This window comes from Pelobates fuscus, chromosome 4, assembly GCF_036172605.1.
Source record: "Pelobates fuscus isolate aPelFus1 chromosome 4, aPelFus1.pri, whole genome shotgun sequence".
In the NCBI taxonomy this organism is placed as follows: Eukaryota; Metazoa; Chordata; class Amphibia; order Anura; family Pelobatidae; genus Pelobates; species Pelobates fuscus.
The window spans coordinates 300,455,385-300,478,817 of NC_086320.1; the positions used below are offsets into that span (position 1 = coordinate 300,455,385).

General features: G+C 40.6%; 1 protein-coding gene across 3 annotated transcripts in view; it reads left to right on the plus strand.

The window, feature by feature from the left end:
* Positions 1 to 23,433, plus strand: part of DIP2C (disco interacting protein 2 homolog C) — a 446,084-nt gene that overhangs the window by 210,550 nt on the left and 212,101 nt on the right. For all 3 annotated transcript variants that reach the window (XM_063452241.1, XM_063452243.1, XM_063452244.1), the window contains 2 exons: positions 9,768 to 9,839; positions 21,125 to 21,235. In XM_063452241.1, the coding sequence (XP_063308311.1) occupies positions 9,768 to 9,839; positions 21,125 to 21,235 (183 nt within the window). The remainder of the gene's footprint in view (positions 1 to 9,767; positions 9,840 to 21,124; positions 21,236 to 23,433) is intronic.

A 23,433-nucleotide genomic window follows, 5' to 3' on the forward strand; every position in this document is an offset into this window, starting at 1 on the left:
AGAAACAAGTACAGCTGGGAAGTAATTGAAAAACAAATAACTTTTGTGCTCAGGTTTATACAAAAAAGTTCTAAGGACTTGGGAATGGGGACAACGACAAACAAAATGTCTAACTTTCAAGTGATCAAAAGCCATCAAAGAGCAGTGGGTTTTAGCTTTAGTAAATGGGTCTCTGTATAAATTTAGTGGGTCTCCACTGGTCGGAATCATGATATCATTGCCCCTGCATGTAATTACTTAGTGTAGTTGTAGTGACGTTGACAAAAAAAGGTTAAAGGCGCCCTCTAAGCAACACAACTGCTACAGTTAGCGGTAGGGGTTATGTCACCTGTTGTGCCATGGGCCGTTTTCTTATTCAGTATAAAACCGTTAAGAGACAATGTCATGTAAACAGATGCTGTTCTTGGAACCCAGGGTTCATCGCCATCTTGGTTGCTCTGGATACCGAATTAAACCAGTATCTTGCTTTAGAAATAGTTACCATGTTTGCTTATGTTCGGACATGCTTTTTGCAGTCCTGTACATCCTTAGAGTCTTCTAACAGGCATTTGTGTCCACAGAGAGTATACTGAATCCTCTCTTGCATGTGAAACCTCGTTCTAGATAGTTGCGATGCTGTTATGCAATTTTGTAGCAAAATATTTTATAATTTGTAAAATACCCTGGCGATCCCCCTGGTGTTTTTTTGTTCTGCAATATTTCACAGGATTGAATCTGTGTATACTATTAAACCATTTATATTTTTGTGTAATTTCCCATTAAACAGCTGGCTTAGCAAACAAGTTTTTTTTTAACCTCTCTGGAGTTTTTATGGGTTTATTTTTCAAGACAATATACGAGTGCCATCGAGCCAATGTCCCAGCGCAGCCAGAGATGCCAGAATTGTTAAGGAGGATAAGAAAATGAGTCATGCAATGCTCCACAAACATGCTTATTTCTCTGTAATCCTTGCTGCCAAGCGACTGACATTGAACTTGAGTCATCAGCAAATGAGTCTCGGAACATTGTATCTTCGGGGGAAATATGACTCTAAAATAAGAACTAAAGAGGCATTGCGGCAGGGAATTTTATTCTGGATGGCTTTAATCGCATTGATTTAACTGGAATGCGAAAGTATGTTGACTGAAAAGAAACAATATATATATATTTAGTCCTAATCAATTTCTGTAAAATCGTGGTTTAAATAAAAAAGGGAGTTGTATTGAAACTAATAAGTGTCCTTTGTATGGGTTTAAAGCTATAAAACTTACATAATGAATATAAAATAGCAGTCACTAATAACGAATAATTTGAGTTTAAGCGTTCTAATCCCAACTTGTGTTATCCCAATAATTCAATGTTTAATTATTAGATGCAGGGCTATTCACTAAACCGGTGGTCCACAGGGGTAGTTAGCGCTGCACCTTTTTAGTGTTTGTTGCAAACCAAAAAAAAAAAAAATCCAAACTAGTTTAAGGATGGGTAAGTGTGTGTAAGAAAATAGCACAATTAGTCTGTAGATGCTTCTGAGAGGCCGAGTACATGGCTGGAGATGCTTCTTAGAGGCCGAGCATCTAATCATGTAATTTTTTGGGCAATTCTTAAATAAAGCCTCATTTTCTAGTTATAGACTCTTCAGACATGCCTAGTGAGCTCTAAGAGGAATTCTGATGTCACACTTTTCTTTGGCATTGGGCTTCTTAGTATGTTAGCCCTAAAAAACAGTCAGGGGGGTGGGATTGGACCGCCTAAACAGGAATTGATGCCCCAATATATGACTCTATAGCCTTATAGTGTTGAACTGGGCACGATGACTCATTAGGTCTTGGGCTGATTACATGAGGTTGATGAGGCAGAGGCAAATTCCAGCAGTAGAGTCTATTGTTCCACCATCTCAAAACTTCATCAACCACCATGGGAATGATCCCGAAGATAAAGAACTTCAAGAATTGAAGGTCATCAGCGAGATATTGCCTTTAGTGTTGTTGTCCGTTTGACAGCCACTACAGATGTGTTTTGTAAAGATGACATGCCATTTGTTGTTTTGGACAAATGAAAACATAACCCTTTTTTCAGAAACGTCAACGTTTTTCATTGTCTACAAGTACTTCATGGAGATGAAGTACTTCCGGTGCTTAAAATGTCCTTTTGAAGAACTGCTTATCAGGTAAATACTTTGTACAACAAAACAAAAAATTGCTAGATTCTATGTTAAAACCATGTGGAATCAGACACAATCTCCACACTTTAGACCTTCCTTTCCCACCTTAGGAAATCTTTAATGTAGGTTTAATTAGATTTTCAACTTTTTAATGTGTTTATATCACATATTCAGCTACATATAATAATCCCTTTCTCCTGTTGTCGTCTATCATGTGGTGGCAGCAAAGCTTATCTAAGGAACCAACGACTAAAAACAAAGCACACACAGCACATACAGACTTTAGCGACACGCATAAACTAACTCTCAAAATGGGACTGCCATCTAAAATGAGATACTTGGAAATAAAGCACACAGGAGTCTAATTCCTAGGGCCAAATGTATCAAGGTTAAAACCACAAGCTATTTTGGGACAAACTAGCTACATTTCAGGGTACATATTATTCGTTTACATAGTGACTGCAAATTTTGCAGCACCTTGCCCCAAAAGAGCACCTGTTATTGCCTTCATAAACATGGCTGAGGAGGTTTTTGCCGTGAGTTCCGCACCTTTTCTAAAATAAGCATCTCAACTGTATTTTTTTTCCTTTCTCTTTGAATCCGATTTTGACGTTTCATAGACCTTAGAGCTCATAGCTGAGTAAAATCAATAGAAAAACAACAATTAGGCCGTTTGCAATGTGCTGAAAGTATCCATCAAAACACAATCCACCTTTATTTGTCCCAACAGGTCAGTGTGGCAGTTTTTTTTCTGGCATAAAAAAAAATGGATTGTTCTGTGATGGATACCTGTATCACAATATGCAGTCACTGTATGGAATTTGATTTATGTACTGCAGCTCAGATAAGCATCTTCTAAGCAACATTTATCACCTTCTCCATACATGGATTTATTTAAAGCAGTTATGTGAAAACGATTATATCTTTAGCAATCTTATTCTGTGACAAATTCATTCATTTTGAGCTTAAGAACCATTTGTATTATCCAGAACCGATTATTTCTCAGATGTAGACTATATTGAACTATGTATTTAATTTGAGTTTTGCAATCTCGTGCATTTCTATATTTTCTACAGATCATCCTCTGATCTGATTAACATACCTTCCAACATTTTAAAAAGACAAAGAGGGACACTTTAATTTAAAGGGTGTGAGTGGGGCCAGGGACGAGGCATTTCTGAGAAATTTTAGGTGACAATTTGTTCATTTGACATTTCTCTCATTCCATTAAAGATTTATTGTGGTTGCCTTCATCTCAACGGCCAGAAATTAACCCTTGAAATGTGAAACATTTTATTCAAATAATTTCTACCACTTGCCATATGGTCTAGGGCTACACCATTATCAGCAATACGTTATGCCGACTCTGAAAATCACCTACGATACCAACTGAGGGTAAAGTTTTATCTGTAGTATTTGAAAATAAAGATGTGAATTAGCTTTCTGTGAACCATCTACCTTCACATCTATACTGCAGCATGAATGGTCCATGTGGGAAGATGGTGTGAAAAAGGAATACGTATTTTAACCATGTTTCCACCTGACTGAATGCTTGTTGTACTTACTGACTTTTTGTTTGGTACCATGTTATAACTTATATACTTATAACTTATATATATATTATTATGTGTATTTCACTTATTTTTTTTGTAAATATATTTTTATTTTCTTTTTCGTTGTTTGCATACATAAAGAAAATTCTTTACAGTGACTCGCAGGTCATTTTGTATGGTAAAGCATATCGTGATATACAGAGACTCGCAGGTCATTTTGTATGGTAAAGCATATCGTGATATACAGAGACTCGCAGGTCATTTTGTATGGTAAAGCATATCGTGATATACAGAGACTCGCAGGTCATTTTGTATGGTAAAGCATATCGTGATATACAGAGACACGCAGGTCATTTTGTATGGTAAAGCATATGGTGATATACAGAGACACGCAGGTCATTTTGTATGGTAAAGCATATCGTGATATACAGAGACTCGCAGGTCATTTTGTATGGTAAAGCATATCGTGATATGCAGAGACTCGCAGGTCATTTTGTATGGTAAAGCATATGGTGATATACAGAGACACGCAGGTCATTTTGTATGGTAAAGCATATCGTGATATACAGAGACTCGCAGGTTTCAATGTTCCAAATAGCATTTACAATCTGTCGGACACGCAGGTCCCGTTTCATACACATAGTTGTAACGCAGTCAAATAAGAGTAAAGAATGGGCTAGGTTATTTACATGTATTCCCTGTTCAGTTTTGTTAGTATAGCCCAGTATAGTGGGGGTGATAGCCCTCGTATGTAATTCTACAAACCCATCTTGTTAGGAGGGTTAATATAAGGAGTAACATTTGTAGAGTATGCAGAGATGCGCATTTAAGCCGTTTTCCCAGTAATTACCAATTAATGAAAATAGACAGCCGCGCAGGGCAGAGTATACAACTAACATGAAGGTAATAAAGGACTCCGGAGTCCGTGAACCAATTACAAAGCAACTTGGAAAGGATAAGCAGTTTTGTTTTTTCAAAAATGGTGCCAAGTTCCTGTGAGCCCCATTCACACGCGCGTGTAAAGGTGGGTGTGTCCAGGCCTCAGTCAGGTCAAATCCCTAGGTATGAACCTATCCTGTGTCAGGGGTGCTTCTTGTTGCTCCCTTGGGTTGGGTGTCCCATCAGAGACTGAGCGAGAGTGTCAGGGTAGAAAGACCTCCTCCTCTTCTTCCCAGATGGGGAGCGCGCATGGCCCGCAGGCAGAGACTCCCCTAACCTGCCTGGCCCCCTGTCTCATATGTCACTAGGCCCAAAAGTCGGCCTGGTAGGCGACCATCAACCAATGAGTCCATATGTCTGAGTAAGCTTGGGTGCGAACTTGGGCCATGAATGTAATTTAAGTGTGTTGACCAATTGTTAAACTATTTATGACCATTATACTCATTGATAATAAGTAAAGAATACAAGTTAAAGGGTTACGATAACCATTTTAAGAGGTGGGAAAATGCCCTATTGGGCATACTGGGCATTGTGGAGAAAATCCTCAATGCACTGTAAAACCCATATTAAACTGTTTTGATTACCTGGAGGTGGAATGAAAACAAAACATGTAAGTGACAAGGACCTCCAAGCATCCACAGGGAGGGAGGGTGTGAGATCTATCGTCCTCTTACGTCTGGCAACAGACGTAATTTATGGACAGCATTGATATTCGCCAGGCCGGAACAGAGTTCTGGGCTGCCTAAGACACGTGTGCTGGTGGTAAAACAGGGCCCCAGTGCACAATTAAGATATAATATATGGCAGTGTTTCCATGTGTTAGAAAACCTATGTCTGGTGGATGGTGAACAGCTACTAGTGGCACTTCCTCCTTAAGTACATTGACGGTATTAATGTGCAGCAACAGCACTATCAGCATGATGATGTGGAAAACGATTCATGCTTCTCGTTGGAAAGCATTGCATTACATTTCTTCTCAACATTGAACTGATGTTCCATAGGTCCCTAGGTACATGTTCCATAGGTCCCCATTGCTTCTCTATGAGAAGTATTGGATTGGACTAAGATTGTTTCAACTGATGATTTCAGTAAAGAATAGACCATCTTGACACTGGAATACAAGTAGGTTCGATGATATCGGTTTGTATTTTTCTAATTTGAAAGGGAGGGAATAACCTAACAAAATTTTGAAACACCCAGATTTACTCAAAACAACAATTATAAAGTCCCAGATGTCTTATAGTTTAAGAAATGTATTTTCTTGATTGACATTATGCTAATAATTCACATTTTGTTTTCTGCCTTCCAACTATAAACCAAAAATGATGGCTGCCATACAGATATATGATAAGAAGACTTTTTTTAATTTTTTTATTTGTGATAGTTGGCAAGAATCAAGAGAGCTATCTTGTTTAATGTGTGTCCAAAATGTCTAACCCAGAGGGCACTGCCACAATATATGGCCTCTCTACTCCATCCCCTCCAGTAGGGCATAGACCTATCATGAAAAATGTTTGGTAACTTGGAGGGGACTACATTAAATTTAGGGAGTAGAAACAACTGGATTTATTATCCTTGAAATTCTTTTGATGAAATATTGCTTTAGTAAATATTTTTTTTTTTATGCTGTCCTTAAATAATGTCATAAGCAGCCAAAAACTGTATAATGATTAAAGGTGTAGACTGTAGAGGGTGCAGCTTTCACATTCTTTAAAGGATTAGTGAACATATGTGTGGAAATAGCCATTCTCTTTAGAATATCCATCGTGTTCACGTGCCATCACTGCATCCATAATTTATTGTATTGACCACCTATCAGGCTTAGCATGACCATTTTGCATTATCAGGGTAGTTAAAGGTTTTATTCTCATTTTTTCTAATGTACAACTTGCTCGCTATATTGTATGTGTGTTCTCTAAGTTGGCAGTTTTAAGGATTTGGCACTTTCGGCTGCATTTCTGACGTAGGAAATTATCTTAAGAAAGTCCATTTGGAGAAGGGAGACCTGCATTATTAATAGCCAGGGCTTTAATGCAAAGAGTTGGTGCCATTAGTGATGATGTAATGGAATGTTACACGACCTGAGTAGCTCATTGATAAATGTAAAGTTAGCGGTAGTGAACTGTTTAAGGAATATGTTTTTTTCCACTTCAGTGGTTAGATGTACATCTGTTGCATCATTTAGTATGTTATATAACAACGCAATTATGTGTGCGTTATATAAAAGTTTCTTTATATTGACAAAGCCTGCCCTAGAGTATTTGAAATTGCTTGAGTTTCTGTTGACTCTCTACTTCTTAATCTTATGTTAAATTCTAGAGAGATGCTCTCAAAGCGTAGTTGCCACCTGCATGGATGTTTCTCCCCTCCCCACCATCTTTTCTAGTACGACATATTAAGTGCTGCATCCAGTGAGTGGTACCCTAACAAAAGGCCAGTTTCTAAATGTAGGGCAGTGTTTCCCTGTGAGTCACACTTTGGAAGGTTTCATCCAGAAGTCCTCAAAGTCTGGTGGTCTCCGGGTACTGTGTAGTCTACACATTCTCCCCTGTCTTCACGTAACTTTTTTGATCTCAACATGCCTTTACCAACCATCGACTCAATTCAGGGTTACTTATTTTAACATTCATGAAAGGGGAACTTGGCTAGTCTATACATATATTTGGTTTTATATTTTGAAACGTAAACACGTATACTTTGATCTGTAAAAAAGCACAGATCCAATAACCCAAATATGTCTGTGCCCCGTATCTCTTTTTTTACTTCTGCGATGGGCTCCTACTGGAAAAATGAGGTGTGATTCATTGCGCTCTTTAGTCTGGTTACCCTGGAGCAATTTATGTGAGTGAAATGTAGTTTATGTGAGTGTAATATATGAATGCTGTGCGTGTGTGAATTTATCCATTGTTTTATGGAGTACACTATCTTTCCATTTTAGTTTTATGATACATATAGGTAATCAAAAATAATCAAGCAGATTGTCGAAGTACTATTTAAAGAGACATACATTTTCCCTTTTAACATAAATTGTTACCCCTATCTTGCTGCACACCATTTTCTGTATTTATATTGCTACAATGGGCTCTCTATACAGTTGCCAAACAAACAGTTCCTTTGATCTAGCCAGTTAATGTTTTGTAACTAAATTGTTGGAATTTCTCCTAAAGATGCATGCATGATTTCAGCAAAATAAAAAGACAAAGAGAGTAAGAATTATAATATATAGTGTAGCATACCATTATTTAGATTGTTGTTACTCTCCTGTTAAGGAATAAGTAATATAATGACGTTGTAGAGATATAATTATTTTAACCAAAAAAAAGGTGTGAGATTGCTGGAGAGGTGAGGATATTTAATGATGAGCCCAGTAAACACTTTCTCGTTATAGACCAATTATTCAGAGCATAAATTCAATTGTAGTTGTTTTTTTTTGGTCAGCAAAGTCTTTTGGATGCAACATTATTTCATTGTTTTTATTCTTGTACTGGATGATTTTTGCTGCAGAAACCTTTTAAATCTTTAGTTGTCATAGTTACCCCCTCGCCCGGTTGTAACACGATTTACTGGCAATTTCAATGTGTTTCATTACAATGGGAAATAAAGCAAATAAAAATAAATAAATCCATGACATTCTTAATCACAACCATGCTTATAATTATGTACTGTTTGTAGATAATGGTTCATGCTTGTGTTTCTGCCAAATTTCCCTTTATGATTATATGCTGAAATTGATATCATCAGTAAGTCAAACATGCAACTCTTACCCGTGTAGTCTTGTTAGTAGCACATTGTGTCTACCCATATATTTTGCAGTATTTAGATATGAGGATGGAATGATATGATCAACGGATCCAGAGTGTTCCCGGCTGGAGAAAACTTAGAAGGAAAACCCTAGTATACATTTTACAGTGTTTATTTTCTGTTATATTACATTTCTGTTGTGTTTGTCTTTTGTTTTAAATTAGGGCTAGTACTGGGGTGTCTTTATTTTCAGAGCAGCGGCTGCTGTCCCAAAGGAATGTTCTAAACACCAAACCTTTAGCTTAATTAAGTGGTTTTGGTGGATAGATCACACCCTGCAGTCTCACTGTTCAATCATTTACCATTTCAGGATTAGATAGGTTTGTTATGCACCCATAGCCACACCTCCTCACTCTGCCTCCCTACACATGTCCTGAATATAAATTAATTAGACGCTCTTCTTTATCTCTGTGTTAATTGCCTGCTTGAGCCTGCTACAGTGTAATTTAAGTTAAATTAACAGAGCAGGAGGTAAGAACTTCTAAAGTAAACACCCTGTGCTGTAAGTTAAGTTTGAATATAATGTTTTTATGGCGGCTGTGTGAGTCACAGCAAGGAAAGGTTTGACTAGGGCTGCACAAGCATAGAACTCTAATTCCTAAATGGCATAGAATTGAGCAGTGGCACTATATCTATACACCAAATTTGCTTCAATTGTTTCAGTATTTCATCCCTTCCCCTGTTACCGATGTAGTGGAAGATGAGCTAGGAAGACCATAGACAGTGCAATACTCCCCCTATCCCTCCTTGCTTGTTTTATATGGAGAGCTGCATTAATGGTAGCAGCTGCATATACATTTTGACACATTTAAGCATGTTCATGCCAGAGTTGCACCTTGCAGTGACATTAAGGGCCTGTCCTGCACTACACTGTGTGGTCTCAAACCAAGCATTCTGATTGAATGACACAATATCAAATGCTCAGTACTGGATTTGAAAACACAATCTGTGTGTGTGCGTGTATATGTATACACACACACACACATATATATATCTATATATATATATATAGATATAGATATATATATATATATATATATCATTTTTAATGTATTTATTGGAACATTTTAGACGTGGAAATATAGTTGAAAAGTTGAAAAGAAGTTAATGCTGTGTGACAATTCTTTATTGCTGCAATACTGTTCTAAAGATAATAGTGATTGTTTTCTGCTTCAAGCCTTACGAAGTTTATGTGCTATTTGAATATTTCATTTCATTTAATTTGTAAATTATTTTTTTAGATATACTGTTTTCAATTAACCGAAAGATTAAATTGTGCTGCGGTTGCACAACTGATTCTCATCATGATACATTCTGTTCTTGTTTTCCTGCAGGTGATATCACACAGAAAGGATACGAAAAGAAGAGGTCAAAACTAATAGGAGCATATCTGCCTCAACCCCCAGGTATGTGTGTCCCCCATTTACCTTAATTAAGGGTGTGAACAGTGTCATAGTCAATCCATAAATCGTTTTTTTCCCCCCCCTTATATTTTGTAAATGACCATTTTTTCCTTCACCCATTTATCATTGGAAGAGCATATTCTAATTGGAAGCAAAGCGCTGTGCTGTGTTGGTGAATGAGTGTGCTGGTTAGTGTCACACCTTGACTTCACCAGATATTCGGCCAATGATGCACCCATGAACTGGCAAGGTGGTAGAGAGGCACCTTCCTTCTTTACTGCAAACTGTGCATTTACACACGATGCACCTACATGTCTACTTTGCAAAATTACCCGTTTACTTTTCACAAACAGTAAGAGGCAGATTTCACATAATACCAGCCAACTCTTCTTAAAGTATCTACTTTTTGCCTTGGATTGAAACTAAATAAAATACTGTGTAGCCAATCAATAGGCTGTCTGAGGAATCGTTTGGGATATGCGTTTAGGGCGAGTACAATTATTATTTAATAGAGATTAATGAAAAAGGATAAATCTGCAAACAAAGTATGAGTAGTGACAAAAGGAGTCAATCGGCTGTGGGGAGAACGAAATTACTTTATTCAAAAGTCTTTAGGTAGATATAACACAACGCATAGGTATACCTTATACAGAAGTCCAAAAGTAGAACCTTCAGACCACACAATAGACCATGGATAGGCAACGTTTGGTACTCTAGATGCGTTGGGCTATATCTCCCATAATGCTCTTACAGCCATAATTCTAGCAAAGCATCATGGGGGATGTAGTCCACAACATCTAGGGTGCCAAAGGTTTCCTGTCCTTGCAATAGACTAAAGAATGGGAGGGAAAACAAAGAGCAGTGCAGAAAAATTGCAGGTAATACTAGTAAAACCTATGGGAACCTACATATACCTAAAGGTATTACTTCGTATCCTAAAGGCAAAGTATAATAAATACTAGCAATAATCCCTCTGACTACCTCAGTACACCATAAAACATACCCTAAAAGGCAAGGTAGATCGTCTCTGTATAAGCTGTCTAACCAGGGGCGTACCTAGTGCATTTGGCACCTGGGTAGGATCCTATTTTTGGCACCCCCAATCCCCCCTCCAACTTTAAAATACAACCGCAATTTTTTTAAATGTATTTAACACCAAGCAGTGTTTATGTTTTTGGATGTAAGCATGTTTTTTGTATGGAGTATGTGTAAGTGAATGTAGGGTGTGTGTATGTATGTGGTGTTGGTGTTTGAATGCAGACATGCATGTTTATATAGTGTGGTTTTTGAATGCGGTGGTGTGGTTATATATAATGGTGGTGTTTGTATGTAGTGTTGACGTTGAAATGCAGGGGTGTATTTATGTGTAGTGTTGCGAGATTCTGATATGTATGCATATATACACACTGACACATATGCAGATACATAGACACACAGTCGAGGGAAGGAGAAAAGGGGCAAATTTAAAAAAAATATCACTGGGGGATGGGGTAATGGGACAATAGGGTAATGTGCTGCCATTGGCATCAGTCGACACAGCTGTATATAATTCACATTAGCCACCCATATTTCTTGTTGTGGGCTGGCTGACACCTCTTAACTATCTTTATCAGATAAATCCCCTATTTGCGATCCTTATGTGGGATTGCCATATTTAAGGACACCAAATATAGGAACTATCTGCTAAAGAGCACCCTAACTTGGTATCTTTAAATATGGAAATCTCACATAAGGGAGACAATTTATGGAATTATCTACTAAACCGCTAAAAGATCAACATTTCAGTTGTTTAGTAGATAACTCCCTTATTTGTTATCCTTATGTGGGATTGACATATTTCAGGACACCAAATTAGGGAGCTATCAATAGGTGTATGTCTGTGTGTGTATATCTGTGGTTGTGTGTGTGTGTGTGTGTGAGATACACACAGACCCACACACATACAATTACAGACACACACAAACATCACATACATACACACATTTAATAATTAAGAGGTCCACCAGCCTCCCTACCTTGCTCTGGGAGGGCTGGAGTGGATCCTCAGTCCCTGGTGGTCAATGGTTGCTGCTGGGATCTCTGTGCTCTTCCTGCACAGGTCCCTTGCGCACCCTGTAATGACGCCGATGCTAGGATGATGTTATATGCCGGCTCACTGCAGGGCGAAAACAGTCAGACACAGTCAGATGCACACAGTCACAGACGCAGTCACAGGCAGAGAGTCACACATACAGTCACAGTCAGACACAATCACAGTTTTAGATACACACACACACACACACACACACACACACACACACACACACACTCTCTCTCTCACTTACTGGTGGAGGAATGGAGTCACTGACGTCCCTAGGGTGTTGTAGTTGGGGAAGCAGGGACTCCTTCCTGCTTCCCCTCTGTGTGCAGCAGTAAGAGCAGTGAGTGGAGGCTGCATGTAGCTTTGGCCCCGCATCAGTTTTGACTCCGCCTCCACTGCCGATTTGACTTCGCCTCCAACTCTCTGTGCTGTATTACCTGACCGCCCCTGCGTGTCGGCTGCCTGGCGCCCCTACTGCCATGGCGCCCTGTGCAGCCACACAGCTCACACCTCCCCAAGCCTGGCCAGCCCTGGTGACACCCCCCTACTTGGTGGCACCCGGGGCGGACCGCCCTCCCCGCTCCCTCCTTAGTACGCCACTGTGTCTAACTACTCATGATGGTAGGTCCCCATAATAAAATAGTCCCCATAATAAATGAAGAAGTTAGGGAGTGAGGAGTTAACATGTGCCTGATGCACATTTCGGTACACTGTTAGACCTAACAGAGTACAGAGTACACTGTTCCTGAATAAGATTGCTTGCTTGAGATAACTCATTGGTGTGCCTGGGATTCCTTCTGATTTACTAGTTTACTGATTAACAGCCCGTTCTGCCGATTATAACATTTTGTAATGTATGTGCTGGTACAATGTGCTCGGTAGTCAGCTCTTATTTATGTTAGAGTTAAATGATTAAGACACACCTCATGCCCATTTGGTAGGGCTTGGTACACTTTTATTTCAGGGCTGCCAACTTTTTATTTTATACGACCCTATCCTTGTTTTGATCACTCGTATCATTTTTCTGACCTATAGAAGGGGAAGTCAGTGATCTCTAGAGTCTAGACCACAACACCAATGTTTCCATCTTTATCCATTCTACATCCCTTCTTTTTTTTTTATATGTCATCCTTTAAATAAATAAATAAAATGATTCCATTCTTTAAACTTTATGTTGTAGCAAGCAGTTAGCTCTAAATGTTTCTTTTCTGTTTCAAAATTGTAAAGCTTGGTTTTCATTTTAACTGCAAAATTTTAGAGGCTTTTATGTTTTGGCTTGAGGAATAGTACCTATTAAAAAGGCCCTTCCGTCAGTAGAATATAGCCATCTCCTATTACAATAGCTAAATGTGAGAATTCCAGAATGGAGAATAGACCATCATTGCATGGCAAGATCGCTATAATGATATCATAAACTCATGATTGAGACACAGACTCTGGGAATTGATTTTTCATTTGATTTTGACCTTTGCAGTGTACTTTCACTCTATTGCATGATTACATTTATTTCTCTCATCAGACTGAGTGATAGACATATGTGCAACATGTTGCACACCTCCCAGCTTTAAAGAAACAACCAAGTCTGTCATTTTAATTCTAGCTTATAATTAAGTGCCATGGAGCGCAAACAGTTTTTGGGTCATGTCTCCTAATACATCATATTTTGAAGTGGTTATGTTTCTCTCTTGCACATTAAAGTCTTTGGAATGAAAGATAAAAATGGCACTTTTTAAGCACTAAGCATGCTCAGTCTGGTCTTCTTTTTTGCCTTGTACCACACAACGAATAGATAAACTATTCACTTTTTAAAATCGAAGTGTGACTTCGAGCAGCTCTGATAATGGCAGGTTCAAATCTCGAGAGAATGGTAGTGCAATAAGATGGTCTTATATATCATTTGCAACAAAATTCTTTAATAACGGTCTAATCCCTATATGTTGGTGCCCATACTGGCCACCCCTCGTCAAGATGATCAAAGCCATCAATATGTTTCAATATGTCTGACATGAATACAAGGCCCCTCCACGTTATTTCCCAAATAACTCCTTGTACTAAGTTAATGAATGTTTATATACATATGGAATACTTACCTGTTTCGAAGGACCCACTCGCCAGATAGACGTTGCACGCTGCTCGTGTGCACGTCTTTCTGATTGTTCGCGCTGATGTCTGAATGGCGCGACACCTAGAGTTCATTTGAATTTGGTTAACGAATTCCTTAAAAAAAAAAAAAAATCACCAGGTTTGGTTCTTTCGGTGCTCACTTATGACTCCAACTAATTACTTGTAGGCATGGGATTCCATTTCCTGGGCTTTCTAGTCCAAATTGCCCTGTTGTTTTCCTGGTTTAAGCCCAATAGGGTGTATTGTATTCTAAGGTGTACCCGTTACTGGCCTTGCCTTGTATACCGTTTACCTAATGACATAATTGAACCAAAGTAAACAGAATATCAGAATTTTACATAGCATGTTAGATTTTCTGTATCAAAAACTTGATGTAATACCTCTTCTTACACTCTAGCTTTTAAAAAAAAAAAAGAGATAGAATTTTGCACTAGTTCGGTCCATTTATCATTGTCTGTAGTGTTGCCTAAGCAGTTAAAATGCTGGTAATGCCTGTTGGAGGCATGGTACTCAGTGTACTTTACTTTAGTGTTGAAGTCTCTGTTTTATCAAAACATTTTTAAAGTGACAGAAAAGCATTTCAGGTTATTCAGTTAAGCATACTCTAGAAACTTAAAATATTTGTTCCAGATATAAACAGCACAACCCAGCTAACACAATATCCAAAATGATGCTGGGACATCTGGCCCTGCTTTACCTGGCCAAACAGTTCAAGAATGTAAAGACCAGTCTAGCACTCATTGAGTAAATATATAAACCCCCCTTTATCTGAAACTCAAAATTGCAATATTTAAAATACAAAAATTGATACCGCGTGCAAAAAATAAAAATGTATTGAAAATATGCAGATTTTTAGCAGAGCATTGCCATATGCCTGGATGTTTCCGAAATTCCTATATATCTGGTGAGTGAAAGAATAGAGACCCTAAAGTGACAAGTGCCTACCAAGACAAAGTGCTAAATTTGTGCATGAAGTGCCAATATAAAAAGTCTATCTAACTCTTCAACGAATCAACGTTCTGATGTGTGTGTGTGTGTGTATATATATATATATATATATATATATATATATATATATATATACACACACAACCACATCAATCCCAAAACAATGGGTAAATATGTACACGGATTTTGTTCTAGTCAAAAATCTGATTGAGTGCTTACACACTTTGTATTTTTATAGCAATATTTCAGCTGTCCCTCAGTTTTGTAATGCATATAGAGGACTCAACAAAATCCAAAGGATGGTGAAAATGTTGCTAGTTGGAGGTTCGAATAAAGGGGATTTTCTACCATTATACCTGAAGTGCTGGATTACTTTTTACATTGACGAAGAGTATGTGTGCAGATTCTCCACCAGTCTTTAATTTTCCTGTCCTCCTGCATCTTTTGCTTACTCTAGCTTCACCCTGATTGGTCACTTGTGTCATAAGGTGCCATGGGGCCTTATCTGACTAATCAGATCAGACTAGTATGTGGCTTTTATGTCTACAAAGTCTTAGACCATGGCCAACATTCACTTAATATAACACAGTATTAATTTATATCTCAGTGTCTTTTTTTCTCTACTAGTCTATTTTCTTTCTCTGCATATTTCCGTAAGGTTACGTATTTTTTATTTTCTTCTGAAATGAAAACTGCATAACTGCAAACTGCATAAACTTCTGCCCTCAAATCGAATTCTTAGGTTTGCCATATTCATCTGTTGAATGTCTTTTATCTATGGAAAATAATAAGGAAAATATATATGCTCCTAAAATGGAAATCTGGAGGCCCTAATTTGAGACCCAGTCATAATTCCTTAAAGGGACACTATAGTCACCTGAACAACTTCAGCTTAATGAGGTTGTTCAGGTGAGTGCTACAGCTACCCGGAGCCTTTTTCTTGTAAGCACTGTATTTTCTGAGAAAATGCAGTGTTTACATTAGAAGCTTGGAACACCTCTTGTTGCAGTCAATCAGACGGCCACCAGAGGGACTTCCGAGTTCAGAGGCCCTAAAAAGGCCTCTCGTCCGATGCATTCTGGGTGAATGCATCAGACGGGCTATCAGCACACAAAGCACTGTGAACGCGCTTTGTGTGCTGACAGCCTGTCAGCACTGCTGTGGGCGTGGCTTCAGCTGACAGCTGAAGCCCGAACCCACAGGGATGCTGTCCGGCCACAATAGTGGTTGAAGGGGGGGGGGGGGGGACCTACTCTCCTCCCCCCCCCCCCGGCCCCCACCCCTGAGCGGTGGGTGGGGGCCCTAAAAATAAGGGGGGCACATACGGCCCCCCGGCCCCCACCCCTGTGCGGCGGGTGGGGGCCCTAAAATAATCAATAAGGGGGGACCTATTGTCCCCCCCCGGCCCCCACCCCTGTGCGGTGGGTGGGGGCCTTAAAATAAAAAATAAGGGGGGGACATACTGCCCCCCCCCGGCCCCCACCCCTGTGCGGCGGCCCTAAAATTCACAATAGGGAGGGGACCTACTGTCCCCCCCCCGGCCCCCACCCCTGTGCGGCGGGTGGGGGCCCTAAAATTCACAATAAGGGGGGGGGGGGCTACTGTCCCCCCCCCGGCCCCCACCCCTGTGCGGCGGGTGGGGGCCCTAAAATAAAAAATAAGGGGGGGACCAACTGTCCCCCCCCCGGCCCCCACCCCTGAGCGGTGGGTGGGGGCCCTAAAATTCACAATAGGGAGGGGACCTACTGTCCCCCCCCCCCCGGCCCCCACCCCTGTGCGGCGGGTGGGGGCCCTAAAATTCACTATAAGGGGGGGGGGGGGCCTACTGTCCCCCCCCCCCGGCCCCCACCCCTGAGCAGTGGGTGGGGCCCTAAAATTCACAATAGGGAGGGGACCTACTGTCCCCCCACCCCTGTGCGGCGGGTGGGGGCCCTAAAATTCACAATAAGGGGGGGGGAACCTACTGCCCCCCCCCGGCCCCCACCCCTGAGCGGTGGGTGGGGGCCCTAAAATTATCAATAGGGGGGGACATATTGTCCCCCCCCGGCCCCCACCCCTGAGCGGTGGGTGGGGGCCCTAAATACAAAGGGGGTGGGGACCCTAGTTAACCCTCTCCCCCCCACCCCCCCTCCCCAAAAAAAACGTATCTCCCTACCTACCCCCCTCACCCTAAAAATAATGAGGGGGGACCATTAACTAAAAACCTGTAAAAAAAGAAAAAATGAGATAAAAACAACTTACCATTCGATGTTTTCTTTCTTCTAAAATCTTCTTTCTTCAGCCCCAAAAAAGGCCAAATAAAAATCCATAATAACCGACGGAATAAAAAAAAAAAAAAAACCCGAGCGCAAAAAAAATAATCCATCTTCACCCATGGAGGGCTCCGCGCAGACTGAGCTCCGCACGGCGGGGGAAGGCTTATAAAGCCTTGCCCCGCCCTGCAATTAGGCTAAGAACACTCTGATTGGTGGGTTTAAGCCAATCAGAGTGCTCTTTGTCATTTTACAAGCGTGGGAAAGTTCTTTGGAATTTTCCCACGCTTGTAAAATGACACAGAGCACTGTGATTGGATGGATTTAAAGCCATCCAATCACAGTGCTCTGTGTCATTTTACAAGCGTGGGAAAGTTCTTTGGAATTTTCCCACGCTTGTAAAATGACACAGAGCACTGTGATTGGATGGATTTCAAGCCATCCAATCACAGTGCTCTGTGTCATTTTACAAGCGTGGGAAAATTCCAAAGAACTTTCCCACGCTTGTAAAATGACACAGAGCACTGTGATTGGATGGCTTGAAATCCATCCAATCACAGTGCTCTGTGTCATTTTACAAGCGTGGGAAAATTCCAAAGAACTTTCCCATGCTTGTAAAATGACACAGAGCACTGTGATTGGATGGCTTGAAATCCATCCAATCACAGTGCTCTGTGTCATTTTACAAGCGTGGGAAAATTCCAAAGAACTTTCCCACGCTTGTAAAATGACACAGAGCACTGTGATTGGATGGCTTTAAATCCATCCAATCACAGTGCTCTGTGTCATTTTACAAGCGTGGGAAAATTCCAAAGAACTTTCCCACGCTTGTAAAATGACAAAGAGCACTCTGATTGGCTTAAACCCACCAATCAGAGTGTTCTTAGCCTAATTGCAGGGCGGGGCAAGGCTTTATAAGCCTTCCCCCGCCCTGCGGAGCTCAGTCTGCGCGGAGCCCTCCATGGGTGAAGATGGATTATTTTTTTTTGCGCTCGTTTTTTTTTTTTTTTTTTTTTTTAATTGCGTCGGTTATTATGGATTTTTATTTGGCCTTTTTTGGGGCTGAAGAAAGAAGATTTTAGAAGAAAGAAAACATCGAATGGTAAGTTGATTTTATCTCATTTTTTCTTTTTTTACAGGTTTTTAGTTAATGGTCCCCCCTCATTATTTTTAGGGTGAGGGGGGTAGGTAGGGAGATATTTTTTTGGGGGGGGGGAGGGTTAACTAGGGTCCCCCCCCCCTTTGTATTTAGGGCCCCCACCCACCGCTCAGGGGTGGGGGCCGGGGGGGACAATAGGTCCCCCCCTTATTGATAATTGTAGGGCCCCCACCCGCCGCTCAGGGGTGGGGGCCGGGGGGGGGACAGTAAGTCCCCCCCCCCTCATTGATAATTTTAGGGCCCCCACCCGCCGCACAGGGGTGGGGGCCGGGGGGGACAGTAGGTCCCCCCCTTATTGATAATTGTAGGGCCCCCACCCGCCGCTCAGGGGTGGGGGCCGGGGGGGGGGACAGTAGGTCCCCCCCTCATTGATCATTTTAGGGCCCCCACCCGCCGCACAGGGGTGGGGGCCGGGGGGGGGACAGTAGGTCCCCCCCTCATTGATCATTTTAGGGCCCCCACCCGCCGCACAGGGGTGGGGGCCGGGGGGGGACAGTAGGTCCCCCCTTATTGATAATTGTAGGGCCCCCACCCGCCGCTCAGGGGTGGGGGCCGGGGGGGGACAGTAGGTCCCCCCCTCATTGATCATTTTAGGGCCCCCACCCGCCGCTCAGGGGTGGGGGCCGGGGGGGGGGCAGTAAGTCCCCCCCCTCATTGATAATTTTAGGGCCCCCACCTGCCGCACAGGGGTGGGGGCCGGGGGGGACAGTAGGTCCCCCCCTTATTGATAATTGTAGGGCCCCCACCCGCCGCTCAGGGGTGGGGGCCGGTAGGTACCCCCCTCATTGATAATTTTAGGGCCCCCACCCGCCGCACAGGGGTGGGGGCCGGGGGGGTACAGTAGGTCCCCCCCTTTATTGATAATTTTAGGGCCGCCGCACAGGGGTGGGGGCCGGGGGGGGACAGTAGGTCCCCCCCCTTATTGATAATTTTAGAAAGCGAGCTGAGCTGTCAGACAGCTCAGCTCGCGAACGCGCATTCCGCGCACATGCGCGGTAAAGCGCTCAGGTTCTTCATAGGGCGGCATTCAATGCCGCTCTATAAAGAACGCGATTGGTCCGGCGCGAAGCCGTCCCATTGGGCCCCGCGATTTCGTCATTTTGACGAAAAAGGGGGCGCGGCCTAGCGGGGAGCTCGGCGCTGGAACGGAGGTAAGTTTTTAATATAAAAACACCTCGAAATTTATTTTTAATAAATGAAAGTACATATAAAAGCAAGAAGGAAGGCTGGGGGACCTGTCTTTCTTGCTTTTATATGGTGACTATAGAGTCCCTTTAATACCAGCACTGGGTGTTGCTTAGCATCCCTGCTGCTCTTAACATTGTTTTCAATGGTATAGACCAGAAATGTGTAAAAAAAAAAAAAATGCCTGGAGACGGCTAAAATGATGTGAAATTAGTGCAACCCACTTAGTATCTGCTCATATGTATAAATGATTACCTGAAGAAAACAGTACCAGTGTTACAGTTGCACTAAAATTAAAGAATTACTGAATTATTTTGTAAATTTTGTTCAAATAATACATTTTAAAAAATGTAATTCATTTTTGCACCATCATTATTTTCATGTGCAATGTAAATATTTTAAGATTCTTGTCACCGATTAGATATATTCAGCATTACGAAGAGATAGCTGAAATGCAATATATTGGGATTTCACAGTGTCCCTCAGAATATCAATCTGTACAGTAATAATAGCAATGTAATAAATACAATATTGTAGCCGGATATAACACTCGCGGTTAACGATGGCAATTAGGGTTGGAACATGTTTCTTGAGTATGTGGCTCCAGTGTGAGAATAACATTGGGATGCAGAGTAACAAAAATAGCAATTTTTGGGGCTGAAATACCTAAATTGGAAACCACCTCCACTTTTTTTTTCTGAACACTGTTGGCCTAAAATTTGTATTTGCCTTATCAATTTGCTTTTAAAAAAAATAGTTTAATTTGTCACACTAATACTATAATGAAAGGGATATCATGGAGTCCAGTCAATGGTAACCTTTTAAGTAAACGTGAGTCGATTGTCCACGTCATTGAATGGCACTCTTAGGTAATGCGTCCTTCACGTTCTTCAGACTGTAAGCGAGTTTAGAGTAAGCCTCGTCTTTCCTTATATTCTAGTGTGTCTCAGTTTGTATGTTGGATAATTAAAAAACGAACAGGAGAAAAATGTATGACATCAAGATGCTCACAAATCAGATGATTAATAAGCAGGCAGTCACCCCTACTTCATGGATCTAAACCAAAAAAACATGCTAGTGCTTTCACAGCCTAAGGCCTTCTACGCAAAACATTACAAAAATCATAATCCTTTTTTTTTTCTTTCTCAAAATCTTTGGCTAGAAAATATGCATTGATGAAGGACAATAAGCAGGGGATTAGACCCTAAACCTTACAGGTTTTGTTCATCCAAGCAATACTGCCAGTGAGTTAGTGTTTAAACACGGTAAATAGAATGGATCTAATCCACTCTTTATGGCTCTATGCTAACACATCTTCATTCTTTACCAATGATGTCGGGTGGAGAATATTTTTACAGCTATTTAAATTCTGCCTGGATTTTTTATATATATTTTTTTATTCATTAATCCTTTTGTATGTCCTCAAATATTTGCATGTAAATCATCTAAAAAAAATAACAATAGTTATAATAATATAATTAATTTAGTCTGCACAGCATTGACATTAAAAAAAAATAAAAAATGTTTTATTTCATTACAGGGTTGGAGCAGTCTATACCTCCAGAGAGAAGAACTCCCGTAACACCTTCCTCCTCCTCGAGATACCACCGCCGGCGCTCCTCAGGGTCACGAGATGAACGCTATCGATCAGGTAAACCTCATTTGTTGAATTTGTTTGGGGGATGCTTTTTCACTGAAACTCACACCTAAATCCGCAATTCTAAACTGGAGCACTAAATGTTTTTCTTAATGGGAAACTGTTGTTTCTATGGAAGTATCACCATTGCAAGAAATATTGAAAATCACCCATTAGTGGTGGTAACACATTTTCATGAGATGCTCCCTTTTCTTTTAAATTTATTTCAAAGATTTAGCAAATAACATCATGATCCAGTTCAGACTAGTCAAAGTCAGGACAAGCATTGCAAATGAAGAGGAAAAATAGAAACATTGTTTAATTTCTCCTCTTCTCTATATGCTTTCTCCATGCATACTTCCAGATACAAAAAACAGAGCTTATAACCGTGATTGACAGAGCGCTAAAAACAAAGGAAAAAAGTTACCTGCGCACTAGCCCAAATTCCTATGTATATTTAAATAAATTGAGGTTATTTTGTAACTCCAATGACCATTAGATGCAAGCCCACCTGCCATGTCAAGGCAAACCTCTTAGGTGGGTCCTACACTAACCATTCACCTTGCTTCCTTGAGCTTCAGGCAAAGAAATCTGTAATGAGACAGAGACCCCTACATACTTATTAACCCTTAATAGGTAACACATGGGATGGGTGGCAGCATTGTAACATGACTGTGTGATACAAAAGTGAATACTGTCGACATACCGCATAACTCCGAGGTTCGACCAAATGCTTCTTAAAAAGAACATGTATATAAACCTTTATAAAACATATGTATATAAACACATATAAAAAAAAAACAGCCTTATACTAATCAGTGGGAGGAAGTGCATGATGGAGAGTACTTTGAAGCTTCCCCTTGCAGACACACTCCCTTTAACGATAGATGCTAAGCGTCTGTTGCCAGCAGTGAATGCACGCTGATAGCAGACTTGTACAGATTTAACTTTAGGCAACTTGGGACAGAGTTCTGAGCGACCTAAGTCACATGTGATGGTGTAGCTAGTCCCCGGCACAAACGTGCATACTTCTCTGTATGTGCAGTGTTTTAACTCTGCACATACAGATTCCTACTACCTTGACCACTTTTAAAAACAGAAGGGGTCATTGTGGTTGGAGTAGCCCCTTAAAAGTATCTTTGAAGTAACATTTACCATATATTTTGTTTTTCTTTTTTATGCTTTGTTATGCAATCAAAAATCAAAACCAAAAATTGGGTATTTTCTGCCTGCTTGTCTTTCTATGTAGTGCACATAAACAGAGCAAGCCTCTCTTCTAGATGTTGGTAGTCTGTAAATAAACAAAGTGTTGAGACAAAATGTGTGGGAGATACAGGACACTAAGGAACAATTGGATGAAACCCTCCCAAAGGGCTGTATCTTCAGTTTCTTCTGATCTTCAATTGTCCAGCTATGACAGTGTTTAACAATCAGTCCTCAAGTCACACCAACCGTCTAGATTTTGTTTGTGTCCCTATAAGAACAGAATTTGGAAATTCCGAAATGTGGGACTGATGTGTTATAGCACTATATTGGGAAGCACAGCGTAGCGGCATTGCACCTCTCTCCCATTTTCCTTCTTCATTCTCTTCATCTTGAAATGTGATTGTATTTAAGACATTTTTGTTTGTTTTTACATTTTGAAGTTTTAGACTCTGTGTTTACCCATATGTTATAGATAAACACTGATACAGTCTTTATTATAAGAATTGTTCCAAGGCCTAAATGAAAGCATTTGTTAAAAAAAAACAACCTTTTTTTTACAGAATATTCGTTTATGAAAGAAGGGACCTTTTGTTTTAGTTAACCCACTGGAAATCTCATTTGTGGGTGCCTCCATCATATTGCACCTCATTCTAAAGTGTTTTACAACGTAAATCATTGTGTTTTCTTAAATATATAACAAAACACACACATCTTATTTTAACCAATTTGAAAGTATGCATTGTTGCAACGTGGTCATCTAAACATTCCCTATATACATTCTATCTATTTTAAAGGCATTAAGATATGGATTAAGAAGGTATTACATAGACATATGTTTTGTTAATTTAGTCCTGGGCCAAGAGTGGAGTCTTTCTGGCAGCATGTAGCTATGTATTTGACATTTGTAGTGAGAGCACATGATAAAACTTACTGTTGAAATGCAAATGCCATTTTAAACTTACCGGTACATGGTTAATGAGCATTAGTATACTTAATGTATCTGGTGG